The sequence below is a fragment of the Pararge aegeria genome, chromosome 13 (genome assembly GCF_905163445.1).
Source record: "Pararge aegeria chromosome 13, ilParAegt1.1, whole genome shotgun sequence".
Classification (NCBI taxonomy): Eukaryota; Metazoa; Arthropoda; class Insecta; order Lepidoptera; family Nymphalidae; genus Pararge; species Pararge aegeria.
Window position 1 is genome coordinate 805,449 of NC_053192.1, and position 24,834 is coordinate 830,282.

General features: G+C 37.0%; 1 protein-coding gene across 7 annotated transcripts in view; it reads left to right on the forward strand.

Annotated features, from left to right (window-relative positions):
• LOC120628842 overlaps nt 1-24,834 on the forward strand; it is a 98,004-nt gene that overhangs the window by 27,062 nt on the left and 46,108 nt on the right. For 6 of the 7 annotated variants that reach the window (XM_039897473.1, XM_039897479.1, XM_039897476.1 and 3 more), the window contains exons 2-6: nt 12,003-12,057; nt 13,035-13,149; nt 14,625-14,747; nt 14,855-21,975; nt 22,060-23,506. In XM_039897473.1, coding sequence (XP_039753407.1) covers nt 12,004-12,057; nt 13,035-13,149; nt 14,625-14,747; nt 14,855-21,975; nt 22,060-23,506 — 8,860 coding nt within the window. In that variant the 5' untranslated portion in view covers nt 12,003. The remainder of the gene's footprint in view (nt 1-12,002; nt 12,058-13,034; nt 13,150-14,624; nt 14,748-14,854; nt 21,976-22,059; nt 23,507-24,834) is intronic. The other variant, XM_039897475.1, reaches the window with a different exon arrangement.

Here is a 24,834-nt window from a genome sequence, read left to right on the forward strand (position 1 = left end):
TACGAGAAGCGGTGATCGCGCATTGGTAGGAGCTCGACTTAACTTTCCGGGGGCCGAGCTCGAATCCCAGTACGCACCTCTAACTTTTCTAAGTTATGTGCGTTTTAAGTAATTTAAATATTACTTGCTTCAACGGTAAAGGAATACATCGTGAGGAAAACTGCATGCCTGAGAGATCTACATAATGTTTTCAAAGGTGTGTGGAGTCCACCAATCCGCACTGGTATAGCGTGGTGGAATACGACCTTAACCCTTTCGCATTGTGGGAGGAGACCCGTGTTCTGTAGTGGGCCGGTAATGGGTTGCTGTGATGAAGTACTACGACAATACGCACATCGCCATCTAGCCCCAAAGTAAGCGTAGCTTGTGTTATGGGTACTAAAATGAGTGATGAAGATTTTTATGAATATTTACCGATTATATACACGAATGATTCAAACCTAGAGGCGCTATTCTATAATATTGTTTTTGACGGCCGATTGGCGCAGTTTGCAGCGACCCAGCTTTCTGAGTCTATGGCCGTGGGTTTGATTTTCACTATTGGACATTGTTTGTGTAATGAGTATTAATTTCTTTTAGTGTCTCGGTGTTCATAGTATTTATATTTTTAGTATTTATGTATATTATTTATAAAAATATTCAACAGTCAACTTAGTGCCCATAAAACAAGCTACGCTTACTTTGGGGCTATATGTCGATGTAGTATATTTATTAATATTGAAAACCAGCTTAATTTACAAAACCATGCAAGATTCGGTATATTAAGAACAGGCGGTTCTGAGGTTTACCTTCAGATCCTAAGGTCTCGGTATCAAGTTGCAAGGAAATAGCAAGCATTATTTGCTGGTAGCAATTACCTACAGCGTAACATTAACTTATCACTTTCCGATTAAGGTGAAGTACAAGCCATTATTGGCTGAGTTACAATTTACGAGATAATAGCGGCTGTATATAAATGCATAATTTGTACCAAACAAATGTAAACTTTAAGATACCTATTAAGTATTGCTCAGAAGGAGAAACGGGTTTCGATATCTTATTTATTGGTAGCTAGTGCGTGATTTAGTTGTTCAGATATGGCTACATGCAGATCAATTGAGTTTTAGGTAAAAACATCTATATCGAAATCAATTATTTTAGCCCTATATAAAAGACTTCAACGCATTATTTTGTGCATAATTGGATGTCTGTTATATATAAGTAACTGACCGACTTAACATAAGGTGATCATTGGGTCTCTGTCCTTACTCTCTGTTCTTTCAACTAATTCTATGCCAAAAATAAAGTTTATTGGTTGCCTATTTAGTCCGCGATGTAAGGATAAACAAAGGAACTTTTGCATTTTTAATATAATATATATAATACCCATTTCAAAGGTAGGAGTTCGTATTATAACACAGTCGTCGAGGCATCGTACTTTATTGATATCACGTATGGAGTAAGCGAGCTGGTTAGGCATTACGCAGAACCTGCCGGACCGGTCTAGGGCTGAAACGTTCATACAAACTCATTTCAGTGGCTAAAACTGTAGGGCTACCGGGTACTTGGGACATAGGTGCAGTTTAAGGTGCTTAAACATATGAATATTGTCTTTTACCTTTTAGAACTCAAGAGAGGAATGCGAAATCTTTGTCTTATTATCGGCTCACTCGAATTGTCAAAGCATCCGAAGACATATATGAGTTTCGTCCAGTTAAATTAAAATGGGTATACCAAGGGGCTGTGTTTAACATTGCTTGGGTAGATTTGGTTTTGACAGAATAGCAGCGATCAAACCTGCAGACTGCTGAGTCGTGACTATTTTGTGTCTACGGCATATGGGTTCAGTTGAGTTGTATTGAACCTATTACCGTTCTACTACAGGGCCCGGCTGTAGTCCGCCACGCAGGCCCAGTGCGGATTGGTGGACTTATCTGGAGGTGTAGCTAAGTTTAGTTTCTCTTATCTTTTACGTATTTCTAGTGCTTAATTTTGCAGAAACAATAAATGTTTTTTCTTTAAAGCACGGACAGGTAAGCAAGTTCTGCCTGGCACAAGCCTCTCATTGACACTCATTTTCATAACAACCTACATATGCACCTACTTCCTGATGCACAGATGTGTCAAATTCCTGGTAACCCTAGCCAAAATGGACCAAAAAATCACAAGTTTTATGGCTCCACATTTCTTTATTTTTGAAGTAATCGAATGAATTCTATCGAATGGCCTATAATAAATGCCCATCAGCCGAAATTAAACTAGGCAAGTCTTGTAAATATTTTAATTAGCCTCTACATATCGGAGTTAATCTCATAAAGTTACTCCGAGCATAGCTACATCCTGAGTGACTCTTTCTTATCAGGTCCTATTTAGCGATCATTGTTCGTCACCATAAGTCATCACTGGCAACACGCACCGTTCAAAGATATCGGCCTTATTATCATTATCATTATCGACAGAACACGGCTCTCCTCTCAGAATAAGAAGGGCTAAGGCAGTTGTCCGCTGATCATGTGCGGATAAGTAACCTTCACACACCTTTGAGAAAATTGTAGAGAACACAGGTTTCCTCACGATGTTTTCCTTTACCTATAAAATAAGTGAATAAAATATAAGTTGGAAAAGAGTTGCGTGTCGGGAATCGAACTCAAGTAGTCAAGCACTGCTCTGAAACAATTTAATATTTTAAATAGCCAGAAACATAATGTACACAGCCCTACTCGGCATCTCCTTGCAAAAGGAACCAGTTTTCATTTGGCTACACCTAAGTGGATATAACTCGCAGTAGGTACGTGCCACAGGACGCGCTGCAGGGTTGGATTTATACCGCGTGTCTTACGGGCAGAGGCTATAAATATCTGGAATGCATCATAAATCTTTTGATAAAAGTTTTCTTTGTAATATTTCGAAACCGGCTGAAGTCATTAGCGGAGGATCTGCCCGCAAGATACTCTTATTCAATAATAATACCTAGATGCTGTTGGACCACCACATGCCACCATTGCCAGCTTTACCCGCATTGGACCAGCATGGTGGGTCTATTCACTAGAACCGTCTCCATTATGAGAGAAGAGGCCTGAAGAAACACTTTGTTTACTACACTGTTACTAATAATACTCATTTAAGTGAATTTTAGTCAAACTTATGTCGTCTTGTTCATTTCGGGATCGTTCGGGTGCAAATCTTTGTAAGCATATCCATATATAATATGAAAACATATACATATTATATATATATATACAATTATGTATGTATATAATACGTATTGTTTATTTTTATTATACAGTGCTCAAGTGTTCAAACAAAATACAAGCTCTTATAACGGCATCGAGTTTCGATAACCGTAGTAAATGTTACCTTTATAGAACTTTAAATGTCTGAATATTCTTGACCGTCTGTCTATATGTCACAACTAACTATTTGTCCGCGGTGGTTTCGGTTGTTTAGAAAATCCCGCAGTAAGCCTGCTGTTAATTTTCTTACTAGAGAAGTAGAAAAATACTCGTCCAGTTAAACGATTTTAAATATTAATCGTAAGAGTTAAGTTTCTCATGATTTACTCCTTATATCTAATGGTTAATGACAGCCTGGAACAAAATTTTAATAATAATAAATAAATATACTACGACAATAAACATATCGCCATCTAGCCTCAAAGTAAGCGTAGATTGTGTTATTGGTACTAAGATAGCTGATGAATATAATACACATAAATACTAATATTATTCAGATAAACAACCAGACACTGAAAACAAGTTCATTACACAAATATTTTCCAGCTGTGGGAATCGAACCCACGGCCTTGGACTCAGAAAGCAGGGTAGCTGCCTACTGCGGCAACTGGCTGTATAAATGATCTGAACCAAGTCTGAAAAAAAACAGTTTAAGAACCAAAAGCGTTTGTACCCAGGTAGGAAGAAATAGTCAGATCAGTTTAAAAACTAATCCATCAATCTACCAATTCTGTTTCTTGGATAAGAATTTTCACAAAAGTTTAATTATTGCTGTATAAATTTTAATAAAAAAAAATACCAAGCAATGATTATGATGGCTTAAGCCCAATTTTCACACTACTACTATCGTTGGTGGGCATTTAAAAAAAACATGCGGTGAATGGATGTACAAAGGCTTTTTACCGATAGAACGTTACGCTAGTATAAAATAATATACTTGATACTTTGTCCTGATAATAGCTAAGTTTGATTACTAATGAGATTGTAGGTATGTGTTTAACTTACTCGAGTGATGACAAAGTATATTTAAACGAGGTGATAAAGTTAAATGAATGTTTGAATGTCTCAAAGATTGCGTTTTCAATTGTATAATTCTATTAATTTATTAGTTATTTAGGGGCTTGTATTATCTCTTAGGAATACCAATTATAATTACTGATAATTATTTATAATGTAAACGAGTATATGTATAGCTTAAGAGTATTATTATTCTAAATAAAACATACCCCAAATCGGTTTCTATAGTCAAAGTCAAACTCAAATATTTATATTAAAATAGAAAAATAGATGGCACTTTTTATGCGTGGATTACATACAAAATGTGTACATAGTAGTGAGTAGTGATGGCGATAACTACATTCGTAAGCTTAAAACTAAAACTACGAGGGTTCCAAACGCGCCCTGGACTAAGCAGAAGCTCACAACAAACTAAGCCGGGTGTTCTTTTTGTTATCACCATCTCACATTTGAAAATATTTGAGAAGCAACCTGGTTATAGCTATAGTTCACACCCAAGCTTTTTATCGTTTACGTAATCCTTTAGGTACTATTTATAATTATAATAGGAGTTTGCTTTAAGTTTTTACTTAATACAAACTTTGAACTTCTTTTGAGGCATCCCCAAGATATCAAGCGGTAATTTATTGTAAAATTGTATACAATTTCCTTAAAACTAATTGCTTATTTTGTGTAGTCTAGTGTATTGCAAAATTAATTTTTCTTAACCTTAGCGCAACGCAAACCGACCCGATGCCTAAATCGAACCTAGAACTTGCTTGTCCCAAATCGCTGCTCATCAGAGGTTCTCTTTTTGAAATCTGTTAATAGCATCCTAAGTGAACGTGTAAAATAATAACGATATGGCTTTGCTATGGTTTGGTCCTCTCGCACGTCTGGCTTCCCAGAAATGAGCCTCTACAGACGCTTTTTAAGCATTATTTCCCATATTAGCTTATCGCACTGGTTTATTTGGCTATATGAGACAGGAAACTGACGTAAGAAAATGCCGTAAATGGCTTTTAAAACCATATCGAGAGGTTTTTAAGTAAACTATTTAAAACTCTACGCTTTTTTGCACGTGATGTAATTTTTCATTACTAAGTACTTATATTTGATTGTATCTAAAACTACTGTTTGAGAATAATTGTATTATGCAGTCCTATTTACTTTAAAATCTATCTGTTCGTTATCACATAAACATCAATCAGTTAACAATCAGTTTAGCGTGCTCTACGAGGCATGGATGAAACCTAATTTAGGTGGGCACTGGGTTGTACTGCGCATTTTTAACAGAAAACCCTATTACTAAATAATTGTTGGCCTGGCCCGCGAACTGAATCCAGCACCTTCTGATCCCTAGTTGACGAACGTACTAACCATTGGACCAACGAAGCACCAGCCACCACAATATCAACAAAAATGGTTACTATTATATATTTTATTTATTTATTTTTCCCTCTCTATCGACATCTGCGTTCAACTGATAAGTTTCGTCCCATACAATCTTTTATTCTAGTACCTGCCGCGTCGCGTCACGTCCTAAACGTCAAAATACATATTTTAAAACCAAAAAAAAAAACAACCTCTTCAGCTTTTTCAGCACATACATAGCCCATTACAATATCTCACCGTAGTCGTGCTTGTGTTATAGGTAAACTCGGACGAAGCCGTTGCAAATAGCTAGTCTGTTTCTAAATGATTTCGCCTCGTATGATCACGTTTCAGGTAAACGAGTGATATCATTGACTATTCTTATTTAATATCATAATCTGTTTGTCTGTGTCGCTGACGTAATGCCGACAAGGATTTACGGTGCAATAGAATAAACTGCCACATTTACGCCGTAGGTGTTTACGAGCCGTTTTTGTTCAATCCTTTATCAAGACAAGTCGTAAACTTAAAGTGTGATTTATGGCACGTCAGGGATATTTTTCTTGTGGGATGGGAAGTAGGATGGAATTAAATCTGAAAAGGTTAAGGATTGTTTGGCTTTTTTAGACGCGATTATAAATGTGCATCCCATCTCCTATTTACACGAAGTCTTATTTAAGTTCAGTACAATAGCGTAGCAATTGTATGCTTGGTTTTATGCACTTCTACGCGACGCGTACGAAGCGCTTTGCATCTTCGTTTCTGATTCGCACCGCAAGGATCCGGAATGCCCTTCGTACTTCCATTTTCCCCAGTATCTACGATATGAGTACCTCAAAATCAAGAGTGAATAGGCGTCTTCTAGGCAAGGGCGCTCTAATAGCTCTTTTTCCACCAAAGCGCAGGAGAGAAGAGATAATTTTAGATAAATAACTCTGCGCTTAGGCGCTCAGCTTAGATGACCGACTACGCTAAACTATTCTCGTAATTCGAAGACACCATCGCCTCGCTCTAGACAGCTTATCTAATCTCCGCTTCATCACATCAACCGAGTACCGGCCCACTACCGCGCACGGGTCTCCTCCCACATTGAGGGTTTAGGCCGTAGTCCACAACGCTGACGCAGTGCGGATTGGTGGATTCCACACTGTGAACGTTGAAGCAAGTGATATTTTAATTGTTTAAAATGCACATAACTTAGAAAAATTAGAGTGTTAGGATTCGAACTCGGCACCTCCAACGAGAAACAGAAGCCATTACCACTAAGCTATCGCCGCTTCTTAGGAATAGGAGAACTCACCCCCGATTATTATTACTCACACATATATATATATATATATAGGTTAGGTATTCGATATTATTTCCACTTGTGCACCAATGCACTGCGAGTTGACAAAGCTGTGGGAGAAGATAAATTTGTATTCTTTCCCCGGGCATATAATTGTCTCCTGCCCATGCTAACCATGCTGCAATCCACATTGGAACAGCGTTGTGGGTGGGTTTTGTAACTCTGTGAAGGTGATGATGATGAAAACAGTATTGTAGCACACTAACGCTGTACTGCTGGGCACTGGCGACATGGTTTTAGAGCGTAGACCTACCGAGTACCATGCTTCTCCAATGCGGGTTGGTGGGCTTTAACGACTACGGTACAAGTTAGTGATATTAACCGGAAACGGCTCAATGTGCTTTCCGTGGCACGGGGGTAGTCACCACTTATTTCGTAACTCCGGGCTGGTACTGGCAATTTTTTAACGGAAAAAACACATAACTTACCTAAAAACTTCGAGCAACGTACTAAGCAGATGGGCCTCCCGATTGTGATGTGGAAAACCATGCCAGAGCAACACTTGGCACGGAACACGTGTTCCAAAGTGTCGCCCGGTCTCCATCAACCAGATGCGTAGATGTTGAGCCTCAGGAGCCTGTACACCATCAACCATGCCTTTCAGACGGGAACACAGCATTGCAACAACGCTGATTTGTGGCAGATATAAGCATGGCGGTACTACTTTCCCGGACGAGCTCTGCCACAAAAAGCTCCACTACTCATCCCAGCTAAACATGCTAAGTTTGTTTCCTTAGAAAGCGACATTAGTAGAAAGCGATCGCTCTCATTGGTAACCATCGGATCTCTTTACGTTTATTTACGTTTTCCATGGTTGTTCCGAATTCCCATATCCGGAGAGCATTCCGCCATCGTGTAAGTGCGATCGTGCCTGGAATCGAAACTCAGTACGTGTGGGTACTTGTGATCGGTCGAGACCTCATTGGTAATAACCATGTGCGAAGGATAGTGAAAGCGGTCGCGTTCACCATTGATTACCCGTAAACACTTTAAGCTTGCTGGAATATAAATTTATTAGATCGGTTTAGTTTTTCTTAAGAAGTGATGTCAGTCCAAGTTCAAATCGACGGTCAACTAACTTAGCTGTCATTGTACAAAGCAATGAATTTCAACGTTTAACAAATGCCTGTTGTGGTAATTAAAATGTAAAAAGTTACGGTGACAGGTCTCAGTGCAATGCATTAAAATATAACATGGTAAGATAATTTTTCATCACCCGGTCACGGCATTGATTAGGGTGAGACAGAACCTAATGATCACTTTGACATTAATTTCATCGACAAATCTTATGTTAATCTAATGTTATTTGTTAACGAATAGCCCTGTTGGAAAACCAATTTCGAAAGTAACATCGACTTGATTTAATTTAATGAATGATCAGCGTTCGAGAAACCAGCGGTAACTTTTTTAAATTACCACTCATTTACGCATTTCTTAGTACGTGATTGCATACCCCGCAAACGTCGATAGTTTTCGAATATCGAACCAATAATGGTAGCGCCAAACATAATATAAATTTAATGTTTAAAAGACAAAAAATCATATACTATAATCATACGATTAAGCTGCTAATAACTGACCAGGACTGAAGACTTAACGTGTTCTACGAGGCACGATGGAAAGGTAAAAACCAAATTCAAACCTACACATCTAACTCGATCCAGTTACTGAATTGTATCAACGTTGCAATCCATTTTCGCAACTAGGCGACGTTACCACACACATATTATATATTTATTCTAGCTATGTCTGTCATCTGGTTTGTTGCGAGTCATTTTCTTATGTTTGTAGCTAAACAAAATTTGTTATTAATGTAATTGTAAATGTAAATATCTTTCAAGAAGAAATTATTATTATTACATGCAGGTGGCATCAGATAATAAATAAAATTGAATTGAATTGAATTAACTACCCTATTGCTACATAGCGATCTCATCTAGGCAATAATGGCATAAAAGATAGCTACAGTATATGCTTAATATCGGCTAGAAAACACATATTATTAATACATATCATATGTCACAAAAAATATATAATTAATAGACGTCATTTAAAATTTGATGCAAAAATTGTTGGGTATCTAAAATGTTTTTAGTCTAGGATCGTTAATAATTGATAATACAATGAACTGACGGTAACATTGTAATGCGCTTCGACTGGATACACTTAAAACAAGTCCTATTAATTATCCTGACGTTGTCGCTCATTCGAGTAACGTAATTTCTTACTAAGGGCACATAACCTAAATGGTCACTCAATGCCGGCCGCAAGGCAATAAGTCGTAAGAACAAACAAACAAAACAAGTTACATCTCTCGTACTTAATTACCTACTTACGTAATTAGTTCAACGTCTCAAATTTCATCATAGATAATGCTATGTACAGAAGGGTCCAGAATAAGCAATATGTCGTTATTTACATTTTTGTGTACTTTTCTTGATCAAAAATAGGTAAATTAGAGATATCATGCACGCCACAAGATTATTATCTCTACCCGTACTTCTTTTTTATATAGAAATAGAGGTATGTCGTCTACTCTCTCGTGGCGCGCAAGCTAGCCTTACTGGAGGAAATATTATATTTTTATAGGAGAACGAATAGAGCCGCCAGGTGCCCTCGTGTGGTTGGTTTCAGCTAGTTAATATAAATAGAAAATATAATATAATGTACAGATATGTCTGTTTTACACGGAAATGTGTTCATCGGACATTATACAACGTACATTATACATAATATTATAAACTCCACCTTTTTAAAATTTTACTCCAGGATAGATATAAAAAAACACTATACACAAGGACCGACATAGCTTGTGAGTTAGAAAACCATCTCGAGCATCATTCTCTTGATTATTTTTATGCATCGGTTTTCTGGGTGCATTAAATTTGACCCCTCGGGCGTGGAGGCGTGGTCCTGTTACGCATAAATGTAAACAATGCATCGCTGGTTGCTCCGTGGCCCATGGTCGGCATTCGGTGAGTCACGGCACCGCGGTTCAAGGCTGACAAGTTGGACGCCCTTATGGAATAAGGGCGAGAACATGATCATAATTTTCTTCTTAATTTGATATAGTTTTCTTTATTCTCTCGTTTTGAAATATTTTGAGATATAGTCACGCGACATGACTCGATATCCAAGTCAAGGAAACTTGCAAAATAAAAAGCCAGCTGTTCAAAATCCTTGTCCCGCGCTCGCACGTCCATACAGCGAGATATGCAAGAACGCTACCATGTAAGGCTGTGTTGTGCAGGACAAGGGCGGCGGGGCGGCGAGAATGGCGTGCCCAGCTCGGCGCCATATGGTCGCCCAATTCAACCTAGAAAGGCATAGAATGCGATTTATAAATAAAACTTTATGGGCATCCTCTTTAGAACTGAGAGAAAGAAGTGGTCGTCAAATCATAACCCGATTTCGTAATGGGCAATGCGCGTCTTCAGAGGAATCACTTCTGTATTTAAATGTAAAAAAAGAACATTAGTACATACTTAATATAATTTTTTGCATTGACTCGGACTTGAAAGAAGTTTTCGAATGGGCTTAATAATTCTAAAAGCTCCACTCCAAAACAAACTTAGCTGGGTATTCTTTATCTTATCGGTTGTTATCATCTTAATATACTTCAAAGCTAGGTTGATCAATCATTGTTATTCAAGAATCACAGCTTAGACTTTTTTTTTTGCGTGCGTTTAATTAACTATTTACGTTTTGCTTAGGTTTCGTTTCTGGAGAGACTTCCTAAGATTTAATTGGTTTAAAAGGTGTGACCTTTATGATGTGAGAATATAATTATAATACTTATAATACCTCATGGAATCTCGATTAAAATTCGATTTTATACCTGAAACCATCCTTAATAACCAAAAACCAAAGAAAAAGACCAACCGGTCTTTTTCTTAACATTCACATTAAAATATATATTTTCCGTATATTTTGTGTGTGTTTATAAAACACCAATAATAAATATTCCAGAAATATTATTCGATTCATTTGCTATTTTTTTTGAGAACTTTGTTTCAAAGAAGAAACTTTTGTTATATTATTTTAGCAGGAACACTTCTTATGTACCTAACTGCGTGCCAGACAGCTAATTGTATCTTTATTAACAGAACAGAGAGTAAATCAGAACCGTCTCAGATCAAATTGTTTCAATTAAGACAAGCAATTCAAGTGACGTTATTTGGCGCCATATAGAGATGCCTGTGTTCCACTTACATACCATTTTTTTACACTTTAACCTGCTTTTAAATTGTATTTTTATCTACATAAGATACTTAATGTTATAAAAGTATGTAGTTTTAAGCTAAGATTTTTTTAATGTGTTTCATAAAAAAAATCGAGAAACGTATTTTGGCGGATTTGGTTTTAGCAAATTGAACTTAGAAAGGTAATGCCCATTTACATCATGGAATTCATCCGACTCCTGGTTCTATTGAATGTTTATAAAAACAAAGCTAGATCTGCCTGGCTTCACTCACATGTAGTTTTCGATTATACCTATTGTCTGTATCTACTCGTACTTCCCCGTTTAATTTTAAATATCCACAAGTTGCTGCATGGAATAAAAATTTAGGTAAAATATTTAGGTTTATCTTTTTATAATATATTTTTAGTATTACGACGACGACGAACCCAACAGATGAAATAGTAAATCCGTTAATCCATTTTAGCGTTTAGCGGTCATTCGATTTAAAAAAACCTGCAGCGATATGCTCCTGTTATATTTTTATTCTGCCATATATATAACGATCCTATCCTTCACTACAAAGTGTGTCTTTTTCCGGGATATAGATATACGCAAAAAAACGTAAATTCGCTACTCAGTTACAGCTTGATCAAAAGCGCCAACTAACACGCGTGCGCATTTATTCTTACTTTTTTATGAATGCGAAATTTTTTTGTTTGTTTGTCCTTCACGCCCTAACTTAGCAACTTGTATCCCAGGAAAACAATCAGTTCCCAGGGGATTTGTAAAAACAGTAATTAACGCGGGCAACTGTTAATAAGGCTTATTTGCCCAGAATTATGGTCATTCACACTTTATTGTAACTTATTGGTTTATTCTTTATTTCCAGTATGTCTGAGGGAGACGTCTCCCTGATCCGCGACGAGGACGTGCTGCGACGCATGGTGGGTTTTTGCAATTTTATATATATTTTTAGGGTTCTCTAAAACTGAGAGATGCCCGTCTATCTGCATGTCTGTCCATCTGTCACTATTCTGTATCTCATGAACCATAATTGTTTAATGATTTAAGTATTTCTGTTTCCGTTATAACTACGTTTACTAAAAATCTGTGTATAATAAATATTTACGTGGGCTCCCATTCAACAGGCATGTGTTTTGCCGTTGATGGTACGAAACTCTTCGGAACTCTTGAGTCCGGCTCGCATTTGCCTGTTTATTTTATTGTTTACTGACAAATTACCCTCAGTCAGCGGGAGTAAAGTCATACGATTTAATGATAGATACTGATGAACTTTGTAATTGACATTATCTGTGAAAATACTTTTCAAAAGCACCTACGTAGGGCAACTATCCGTACTAGTATACCTATAACTATACGATAGACTAGTGTCCACTTGAAGTCCGCTTACAGAACTATAGCAGAGTTCGATACTAAAAGATCTATATCAAAGCGTAAGTATTATAAGTTCGAAATCATCCAATCAATGGACAACAGCAAATCACCTGCAATCAATGTGCCTCGTGTTAGATTTTCTACCTACAGAGCGACATCTAGTGTCAGTGCGGTTTGCCAGTATTGCTAGTAGATGGCGCTTCTTCTTCGATGCCATATTTATATTAACGCGAAGGAATTAGTAAACGTTTAAGAGAACCTCCACTTGGCACTCAACTTCCTAGTTCAATATGTTGTAATTTATTTCTTAAATCTAGTTCAACGGGTACATACCATAATAATATTTTGGGATTTGTCGATATTTCGACCCAGTTTCAGGGATCGTGGTCCCGTCGTGACCACGATGGTATGCACCCGTTGAACTATATTTAAGAAATGTTGATTAACCACGAAAAATTTAGTTTTAAATCTTTTGTAATTTATAAATCAATTAAGTTGGATATTTAAATCCTGTGATCTTTAACAGTGGCAGCAAACAGAGGACTTTTCGCGAAAGAAGGAAATCCGTGCGCACATGTATAGGCTGCGGGAGGAGCGGCTGCGCAACCTCTACTCGCCGGAACCCGGCGACAACGCCAAAGGTACTGCTATAGAGCCTTTATACCACCTATAGCTACTCATAATACTATAGACAAGTATTGTCACGTGCTGGCAGTTTTTTGTTCGGTGTATGTCAAACTCGTTTCTAACCGGCGTCACGCGAAGGATTGACTAAGGACCACAAAAGGATCAAAACTAGTCGGAACAACACCAACCGAAATATGCCTCAGTAAAAATACTATAATTAATCGTTCCAAAAAAATCACTTTCAAAAGCCACACACCTGCACAGTATAAAATAAAAAATAAGTAAATTCAAGTAAAAGGACTTAGGATAGCCCCTTAAGAACATCCTTCAACTTGTAGCTATTTTGGTCTGGTCCGAAAATATTCGGCCGTGGCTAGTTACTTACAATCCTACCAAAAAGACATCTCGTTCATGTCAAAACAGAGATCGCGATGTCGCGTAGAAACCGATCAGTGCTGTGGGTTTAATAATATTGCCACCACAGGTTAAGATAGCGGGCTATCTTAGATTGCATCATCACCACCAGGTGAGACAGCAGTCAAGGGTTTATTTTGGACGAAAAAAAATCCAAAAAAAGTAATTATGACAGCTCAAAAAGTAACTTTTACAAACAGTAATCAGCTGTATGCCTTCGAAGAACGAGTATGCGTACAAACATTTTTTTTTTCTATAAAGTTACTCTTTTATATAAATAATCGCAGTTTTGCTTTGCGTTTGATTTTGTTTTTTCATGTGTCATAAATTTAGTTGTAGATCTAAAAAAAATTAAAGTATTCAGTATCGCTAAGCCTTACACGAGGAGTTTGCTGTTGTCCGCTGAAGAGTTCTGTCCTCTATCTCCAACCACAGTTTGGGCAAAATTAAACGCATATTATTCTTTAGTACAAAAACAATTATTTAAATCGGTTATAATTTGTCGGAGTTATGGTGTAAAATCGCCAAACACTCATCCCCACTCCCAAAGGAACCGAGCTTAATGTCGCGATAAAAAGTATCCTATATTACTTCTAACACTTCCAAGCATATGTGTACAAAGTTTCATGAGGATCGGTTAGTTAGTTTTTGCGTGAAAGCGTAACAAACAAACTTACATTCACATTTATAATATTAGTAGGGAAGAAGGGATAGGGGTAGGGATAGATATAGGGATTGGGATCAAGCATCGTTTGTTTTACATTATAATACGCGGAAACTTGTACCTATACGTTTATAAATTAAATTCTTGATTATCTACAATTTACATACTTATTGCCTCATATCATTATGCGATAAGCAACAATTTGCCTTTACTCAGGCGCGGTTTGGCTGTTTCCCGACTAATCTCAAACCTTACTGTTTTTTCCGTGACATGACAACAGTGCACATTACTGGATACGAGTTTAAGAATGGTCAGGCATACACCGACCAAAATGCGCACGAAATATGACCAAAGTTTTAATTCTGTAAAATTTGTGTTTAAAAAGTTAGCTCTTTTGACCCCTTTCAACAGGTTGTGAGTTTACAACGCAAGGCCACGTCAAATCGTTTGCCGACCAGAACTTCCAATCAATGAAAAGCAAGGAGGTTCGGGATGCGAGCTCCCCCACCAAGGAGTTCACGTACCGCGGCCAAGGTGCCTACTGCCTCAGACTCTCTAGTCTAACAACACTAACGCATATTAACCAGTAACCGAAAAAAGATCATTAAATCCGCAATTACATATTCAAAATTCATTTCCAGATCTCAAGGACCTTTCCAACGCTGGGTGGAATGTAGAATCAGAAAACAAAACGACAGATGGTGGGCGCACTCAAGTAAAGTCAGTCCACGCTAATATAGAAGGTAGATACGACGTCGATGGTGGTCAAGGTCAATTCACAGCGGTGGACTTCAACAAACAAGCTACCACTGATTACGACGATGGTAAAACTAGTCTCAAACGTAATGAGAACGTTTCCAACACTGCAGCTCATGAGCAAGTCGTGCGCAAGACCAAAGATGGGGAGCATTCCTCATCAACGACTAGTTCATCGACCTCCACATCGAAGTTCGAAAAAGTTTCTTCTACCCACGAAGCAGTGCCATATCAAACTTATGATGACTACGACGAACCTTCACGAAAGTCCTACAACACTAATCGCAATGATGAAGTGACTTCCCAGAAGTATACAAAACAGAATACTACTGAATATGATCAAAATTTAAAGAATGATTTTAGTCAAGGGGAATTAGTTTCCAGGAAAGTAGACTACCCAGATGATAATACTAAAGTTATAGTGGAAACAAGGTGTCTGCCAGACGGTACAAGGGTAACTAGTACTCGCCGTGAGTTCCGCGCTCCTTCAGTTCAAACTAGTCGCTCAGAACAATACCAAACTAGGACCGAGAATAAATCTTATGAAACGTCACAAAAACGATCCCAGGTTAATGAGACTTCGAAAACTATTCACGAATCAATTGATGCCAGAAAGAATATTGTAGATTCCCAAAAGATAATTGATGACAATGATTTTAAAAAAAACCAAATCTATTCTGAAAATAAAATTGATGAGCATGAAAAAAATATCGAAAACCAGCGGAAGGTGGAATCTCATACTACTGTTGATGACTATGACTACATAACAAAAAAAGATAATTTGTTAAATAAAAATGATGACTATGAACAAACCATGGACCAATATAAAAAACAGCGTACGCATGAAGTTAATGTTAAAGAAACCAACCGTCGAGAAGTGACCACAACGAGTGATGAGGAAAAAATTAGACATCGTTATATCGATGAGTCTCTTTCGCAAAAAGATACTGACGAACGTGTACATGATAATACTCGTGGAAACATCGTTGTAGAAAAGACTACGAATACTGATCAATATCAATCAACATACCAGACTGATTTTACTCAAAGAAAAATAAGCAATGACTTAAGCCCTGCTCATCAGGCATGGGCTAGTACTCTTCGTTCTGACACTCCAACTAAGCCATCGACAAGGGCTTCATCTCCAGGAAGTAAAACTTTTAAGTCAAGCACATCTTCTTTAAGAAGCAGTGTTAGCCCTGATAAGACTTACAGGAAACCGTTAAGTCGAGGTGAAAGTCCTGATAAGTTTTACAGAAAGCCGTCAAGTCGAGGTGAAAGTCCTGACAAGTCTTACAGAACGCCGCTAAGTCGAGGTGACAGTCCTGACAAGTCTTTTAGAAAACCGGTGAGTCGGGGTGAAAGCCCTGATAAGGTTTACAAAAAACCTTTCAGCCGAGGAGAAAGTCCTGATAAGACTATTAAGAAACCAACGAGTCGAGGCGGTAGTCCGAATAAATTCGACAGACATTCTCCATCTCGAAATGTTATTTCTAATAAATGTTCCATTCAATCTACCTTTGTTACGGAATCTAAGATAGACACACATAGTAGTTCTGAAGAGCGTTCTCAAGAAACTCGTCGACCAAGGCTGAGTCCAAGCTCAGAAAAAACACCGCACCGCTCTAGGCCTAGTTCAAGTCCAGAAAATAAACCAAACATCTTCGATAATCCAAGGTCTCCTACCAAAAGCATTGAAAAAACAACAACTCCCCAGAGGTGGAACTCTAGTCCAGTGGATGGAAGATCAGTAGATATCACCAAATTACGCTCGACTTCACCTAAACAACGTAGCCCCGATCGAATAAAATCGGATGTACAGCGAGAATTGTTTAAATCAGATGACTCGGACTACAAATACCCTAAATCTGTTTCTCCGACAAGAAGTTTAACTGAGCCTCTGCAAAGGAATATTAAGAACTTATCGCCAACTAGAAATGTAAGCACAGGGCAAGAAGACACAACTTATGAAGAACCTGGTTATATGAAACCAACTGCTACCAGCAAATTAAGCGATGACTTTAAGTTATCCAGTAGATTATCACCTACAAAACAGCTACACTCTAAAACTTCTGAGCAAAAATCTAAAAGTACTATTAATAAGGTCTCAGATGAACACTATACATTTATTGACGAAGAAACAAAAATGTATTCTCGCAGTGACAACGATCTAGTCCATACTATCCAGAAACCGACTAATGACGAATTTTCGTCGGAAAATTTTAACAATAAACGTGACATGACGGAATCACATCAGTTGGCCCATCATGATTCACCTAGTCCTGATATCTATTCTAAAAAAAGACCCTCTTCTCCATCAAAATCAAGTCCAGTAGTTCAAAGAGGTTTAAACGAAGACTTTCTTCGTTCTAAGCAAACACCAATGAGAAACATTTCACCCGAAGAGGAAAGTCCCGATGATTATTCACCGGATAGTTACCCTCAAAAACGACCGTCTTTACCAAGTAAGAATAGATATAGCCCAGTCAAAGATACTCACCCTACCGTAACAGAAAATAAAGCCAAGAAACTTCCAGATTCTCCTGACCGTAAAAGATCACCAACAAAAGACGGTCTTGAAAAATCTGAACCTGTAAATAAATCTGTTGATGACATTCCAACACTTTCAAAAACAAGTCAATTTTCTGAACGTATGCATGCTCCTGAAACAGTGAACACATGTCACAGTAAAGAACCATCACCATCAAAACTTTGTACTTATGATCGAAAAAGCAATACATATGAAGAAGAAATCAAACATAGTGCATCTATTACAGATAAATCTACAGAACAGTTAAAAGTTAAAACTCATTCTGTTACTCTTAAACCTTCTCTGACACCAACAAATAAATCTTTAAGAAATAGTACTTCGCCAGTCAAATCTTTAAGAACGGATAGTAAGTACAAGCTCACGTCTGACTTTATAAGTACCGAAAAAACTAAGGAAGATATTAATAAAACGACGCCAAAGGAACGGCCAAGACAGCTTATCACTCCATCTACTAGTCCTACTAGAAAACCTAAAAATCTTGATGAGGCTCCTTCATCTGGACTAAGTTCACCAACTACTTCTGTAAGTGGTTTTGTTTACTACAAATCACCTGCAGCTGATAAAACAATCGTAACAGACTTAGATGAACAAGATCTTAATACTGAATTTCAGTCTCACGAACAACCAAATGATAGCTATATTAAAGGCACACCATCACCAAAGATGCCTTGCAGATCGCCATCTCCAGAAAAGCGTCCTACTAAAGAAACTCTTCCCAGAAAAAGTTCGTTAAAAAAATCATCTATCACCCAAACATCACCAACTGAAAAACCTCCTTCAAGTTTTAATATTTCGCCAAATATAGAAACTAAAGAATTCACAGAACATAAAGTTCAAATAAAGGACCAACCCAAAGAAGACAAAGATAAACCAGTAAAAATTAAACCACCTTTTGAACGACGTGAAACATACGAAGAAAGATGCCGAAAAATCTTAGGCATGATTGAAAAAGACACGACTGAAACCGAATCCGTGTCAAAGAAAAACATTACGAGTACTAAAAACTTAGAAACTACGGTCAGTTCACCAAGTGTCTCGCCTTGTAGAAGCCCATCACCAGGAGAAAGCTTGTTGGTCATAAAAAATAATAATAAAATAACTGAAACAACAAACAGGAATGACTTCTTATCTCAAGAAACTGAAAATATCAATCAAACTACTATAAGTTTAAGTAATATCACTGATTCTTCTGTCACTAATAAGATTAAAACTTCATCCAGAGATTCATCACCCACAAAACTGCAAGACATTACTTTACCTTACGAAGATAAACGCAGTTTCATAAAGAATACCAGAACTGACAGTACAAAATCATCACCAACACGTGAAATAATTAAAAACAAACCTAGTGAACCTAATAATCATATGCCGCACGTACCTAGAATAGATAGTAGCCCTGGTAGTACACCTAATATGAAAAATTTAACACCAAGCTTGAGCACATATGAATCTTCTAAGCAGAAAGACAAACAACTTATTACTTCTGTTGATGATTCTCAGACAACTCCTGTAGATATTTGCACTGAAATCCCCAAAAATGAACCACAGAGACACCACGAAAGTCCAACACGACAATCGCCAGAAACATTTCCGAAGTCAAATATTAAATCTTCAACATCAGAGAGTTCGCCAAGTCTTTCTATGAAGCAAACCAACCCTGATGTTTCCATTATAAAATCTGATATGCAATATACCACTGAAACTGACCATAGAGCCCATGTAAAAGATGCAATTGATGTTATTGAAGACGAAACAGATTATATACCGAGTGCAACTTCACTTAAACCTTCACGCAAAATCCCATCAGAAAAAGCTAGTCCTCTAAAAAATATTGAAACAAGGGCTTGTAACACCACAATTCTTACTAAGAACTCTGAATATAATACTGATTTCATTGTTTCTGAGAAAGAAACAGAAGACTTGGATAGAGCACAAAAATCACCAAGAAATCTTTCTCCGAACCGCTCTGAAAAATCTCGAACCGATAAGAAGAGTCCACTTAAATCGACTTCTCTGCTAAAGAAAGAAGTTGTTTCGGAAAATATAAAAACCCAGATAACAAGAGACACTACTACTGAAAATGAAACTATAACCTCTACTGAAAAACAAAGTAGTGACAAAGTTAGAGATCAAAAAAATGCAATAAGACCACCATCGAGAAATGTGTCACCAACGAAAAAGTCATCCAATATATCCCCGGCTCAATCTAGAAGTATTTCTCCTAAAAAACCCCAATCACCAACTGATAGGCCACAATCTCCACAGGTAACCAAAGTAAGTGGTATAAAACCAAGAGACAATGTTCCTTCTCATATCCGTAAACCATCACCGAATGTGACTTCACCGACAAAAACAGAAAAATCTACTACAGTTGATGTAAAGAAGCTTAATACTACAATCAAACAATCTAGTTTTATTAAATCATCAATAAATAAAGTTTCCTCGAATAAAATTACTCAAGGGTCTGTAAGTAAAGAACAAGAGCCCAAAAAAACAGTTGCACCAAAAGGTACTAAGGACAATGTAAAAAAGGACGTAGAGATTAAAGTTACGCGGACAGCCAGTGAAATTTCATTAAGAACTAAAAAGACTTCACCTCAAAGAATAAGATCTAAACCTGAAATTCAAGTAAATGATAAAGTAACTAAAAATCCAACTTTGACTACGAAATATAACAGATGTTCACCTAAAGATTCACAAACAAAATTACCAACAAACAAACCAAAATCCGCAACTGCTCTCAATACATCCACAGATGAAGACGACGTTATAATTGATGTTCAGCAAGCCAAATCATCCCGTGAAAACTCTCCAGATCGTATATGTCCAACACCCGTTGGTTTTTCAGAAGATGTCGGTACACCCAGATTTCCCGACGAAGTGAATGAACCCGATGATGACTTTCATAGCCGAACTCATCAAACCATCCATGAAACCGAGTCAATAGTCGATGATATTGTAGAAATAAATGAAGATGATGAGCTCTTTGTTAAAAAAATGAGTATAGATGATTTTAAAGACAAAGATGAATGTCTTCTTAGTTTAAATGATAAAGTATCTAAATTTAATACTAACGTTGAGAAAGGTAAAAAAAAAGAAGATACCACTCGATTCAAAGACACAGAACGAAAAATACATACAGATTTTATTGATGAAAATTTAAAATCAGACCACTGTTTACTTTCCGTCTCTGAAAAAGTAAACAAGTTTGCTAAAGGACCGATTGAAACAAAAGAAAAAAGTCCTTCTCGTAATATCGTAGAGGAATATGATAAACATACCACCTATCAAGATGATTATACAAAATTAAGTGTCAATGACAAAGCTCACCTGTTCATTGAAACAGCTGAGAATGTAAAAAGTACCAAAACAAAACCTGTTCAAAAGATAGAGCGTCCAGATTTAAGTAGTGTAGATGATGCTTTAAAAAGTGATGATTGTTTACTCAGTGTTTCAGATAAAGTTAATAAATTTGTAAAAACTGCAGAACAATTTTTAAACGAAACACTCGAAAGTGAGGAAAAAGAAAAGAAAATAAGAGAGCAACATGAAAAGATAATGAAAAAAATTGTTGAAAATCAAAATAATAATACTGAAAATGAAAATATCATTGAAGATATTGAAAATACACTTGAGACAAAATATAACTCAAATTTAAGACAAAATTCATTTGCAAAGGAAACCGCTTCGTCGAGTGCAAAAATTAAGGATGTGACCAGTTCCACTACTAAACTGTCTGATAAAACTTCAACTACTAAAATAACTACATTACGTAGTAGTGAGGCAGTAAAAAAGGCAAAGGCATTGTTTGAAAATATTGGTTCTGTTACTGCACCTAAAACTAAAGAAGAACCTAAACCTAAGGAAGTACTTAATATCAAAACTAAAAAGACGCCTGATACAAGTTTCACACAGAAGACTCCAAAAACAATTGCTGTTAATACTCGGCGACCCTCTATCGATAACGATATTCCAAAATGTGATGACGTGGAACATACATTAGTTTCTCAAAAGGTTTCTTTAAAATACAATGCTTCAGAAACTCAAGATGATAAACCGCGAAGCAGTCCCACTCGTTTCAGACCGCAGTCGCCTGATAGTATTAGATCTAGGTCCCCATATAAAGTAAAAGAAACTTCAACTGCTATAACCACTGCTACTTCTTCGGCTGACCTACCAACTCAAGCAAGACCAAATCTCGCGAAATCTGAAAAAGCTCAAGAAAAGATGCCAGGTTATCAAAAACCAACCAAAACTAGTCAACTGAAGGAAGAAACTAAAGTTACAGATGAAATTGATGTCAGTAGCAGACGTGGAAGTGGAAAGTTTGGTGTTGAACTTCGCAGAACAAGTATCGAGAGAACAACTGTTAGTAACGAGCGCCGTCGCAGTAGTGTCGAGCACTATCAACCCTGCATAGAGGATATCTTTGACTTAGACCTCCTGGAACAAATGGTCAGTGTAAAATTTTAATCTAAATTAAATCTTAAATTTATTGTATTTATTATAATAATAATAATAATTTATTTTCATTTTCAGTTGGAAAAAGTCGTGGGATATGAGCAGAGGAGACGAATAAGAGCACAAATACGTGTGGCACGAAAGAAAACGGAAAGCGAACATGTTAATTTAAACACTCTTACGAGAAATAAACAGACTGCTACTAAAACAACTAAAATTAGGTCGCCTGAACGACAAAGTCAACATAAGTCACCTGAGCGCTCTATCAAGCCAGCACATCATCAACACTCACCTGAAAGACATCCTAAGCATTTCTCACAAAAGTCTGCAACGGCAGACTTAAGTGCAAAACAGCCTCCACAAATGCCTTTGACATCCGAACATAGTCATCCGAAAGAAAATAAGCCAATGCTAAATGGGCATGCCAAAGAAACTACAGTAACTAGTCATGTCAAGGATATCAGGTCACATAGTCCAAACAAGTTAGCTCCAAAAGCGCCTACTAAATCTAAAAGTCCACTCAGGCCATCTAGTCCTGATAAAAAAACAAGACCTGTTTCACCAACAAAGACTGCAACGCCCAAGCCAAAATCAAATCGTTTTAGTGAGTACGCTTCTGCTTATATGAAAAAAGTTGGACTTAATGAAACAGAGCAAAATAACATTTCCAATGTAAAAGTGAAAAAGGCACCGGTAGATCAGCAGACATCACAAAGGGTCGAAAGTCGGCATATTGAAACTAAATACTCTAAAACCACATCTAAGAATATAACCGAACGTACATCTTCAAAAGATAACATTGAAACGATTTATATTAACGGAAAGAGATCACCGTCACCTCAAAGGAGTATCCTTGAAAGCGAAAGTCCACCCCCTCAAAAAAAAGTTGACTTAGAAGAAAAAAGATTCAGCCCTGAACGAAAAGCACACAGCCCTGACCGTAAACCACAAACCCCGGTAAGCAATACTCACGGGCAAGTTCGTAAAGGCGACAGTCCTGAGCGTAAAGCTTATAGTCCAAGCCGTAAAATTCATAGTCCAGACCGCAAAGCACACAGTCCAGATCGTAAAGTACCAAGCCCTGATCGTAGCATTTCAAGTCCCGATCACAGAACCCACAGCCCTGCTGGAGTACGTAATCTTGAACGTCATACACAGAAGAGCCCCGATCGACTAAATACCACGTTGGGCCGTCAGAAGTCCGACTCTACTAAAAGCAAAAAGGAAACTACAGTAAAAACTGTGTACGAGATCGAGAAAAAGATACCTCCTAAACAGAAACCAGAGGAGAAACCTTCGTGGGTCACGAATAGAAACTTAAAGAAGATAACATCTGAAACTCGAACTTTTAGCGCCAAGAAAGTTGAGCCTGAAAAACCTAAATATCGCTCTACAAGTCCATCTAAAATTATTTCAAAACCACTTGATGTTATTACATCCAGCTACGGACCGGGTCCTTTGGACGCAGATGGCAGACCTTTATTTGGTATCAAGGCGCTGAGAAATGGAGCGTCAAATTATCAAGGTATGATTATATTATAACTACGTCTATACTAATGAATGAATATCAAATGAAAATCAAATTTAATTTAATTTAATTCACGCAGAGGAAAGATTATTTTGTTTGTTTATTTTGCGCCCATTAGGCTCCGAAATAAATGATCAATTTTAACCATTTGCTTATCAAAAGAACGATGAACAATCACGAAATAATATCTTCTTCTTCCTCTTCTTACTTCGCGTACTCTGAGAAAACTATTGATGATACATAATAATTACGTTTTTACTAAATGATTAAAGTACTAATTATATTACCTACAAAAAAGTCCGCGAGAAAAAAACATCTAACTATCACAGTTAAGTCACAATAGCACCGTTCTAAAATTTTATTAAATAGCCGCCAGGAGCAACAAAAGTGGGTCACATTAGCATTGGAGTATTCATTCTTTCAGTAAAACACTTTTTTATATTTAATTTAGAAGTTTATTTACGAAGTAAAATTTTTTAAACTTGCGATAGTTCAAATACTTTTAGTACTAAACCTAACAACAAAACAGTTCTTTTTAGAGACTTACCCATAACACAAACTACTCTTACTTTGGAGCTAGATGGCGAAGTTTGTATTGTCGTAGTATATTTAATATAAGTTCTTAAAAAACTACACCTGATTTTCTTTTGAAAAAAAAACCGACTTACATAAATAAATATTTATACTCGCAACATTTTTAAGTCGATGCCAAGTTAAAATTACTGAACTTTGTTTACCGTTCCTTTTTCGTATTAGTGCCTATCTACTATTTTACTACATTTTATTTGGCACCGACTTCCCCTGTATTTCTGGGCGTTAATGGTTGAGGAGTTCTCCCGACCCTTCACCATCAGCACCATGTACTATAATCTAATCGGAATCCTTTTCATCCTTAGTATTGTGTAGTACCGGTGGCCAACTGTGGTCTCATCATCAGTTTCACTTATCAAAATTATGCTTTCCGAAAGACAATGGACTAGCTATTTAATAAAATACTCAAATCGCTATAGGCCCAAAATATTATACAGTTTCCTCGATTTTTCCAAGATCCCTCTTATAAACTGATCTGAATCTTATGACTTAAAATATCTTGACTTGATAAAATGGGGACATATATGAAGTAAAAAATTTGAACCAAAACCAAATAAAAAAAATATCTACCAAATTCCTGATATTTTTATCAGACTTAAAAATAAAGTAACTGGATGACCGACACCTAAATTGAATGCCACACATCTTCAAAACCAACTGTTCCTACGGCACGTTTTAAGAACAAAAATAAACGAATTCGCGGGAGACAGCTAGTAGAATATAAAATTGTGAGT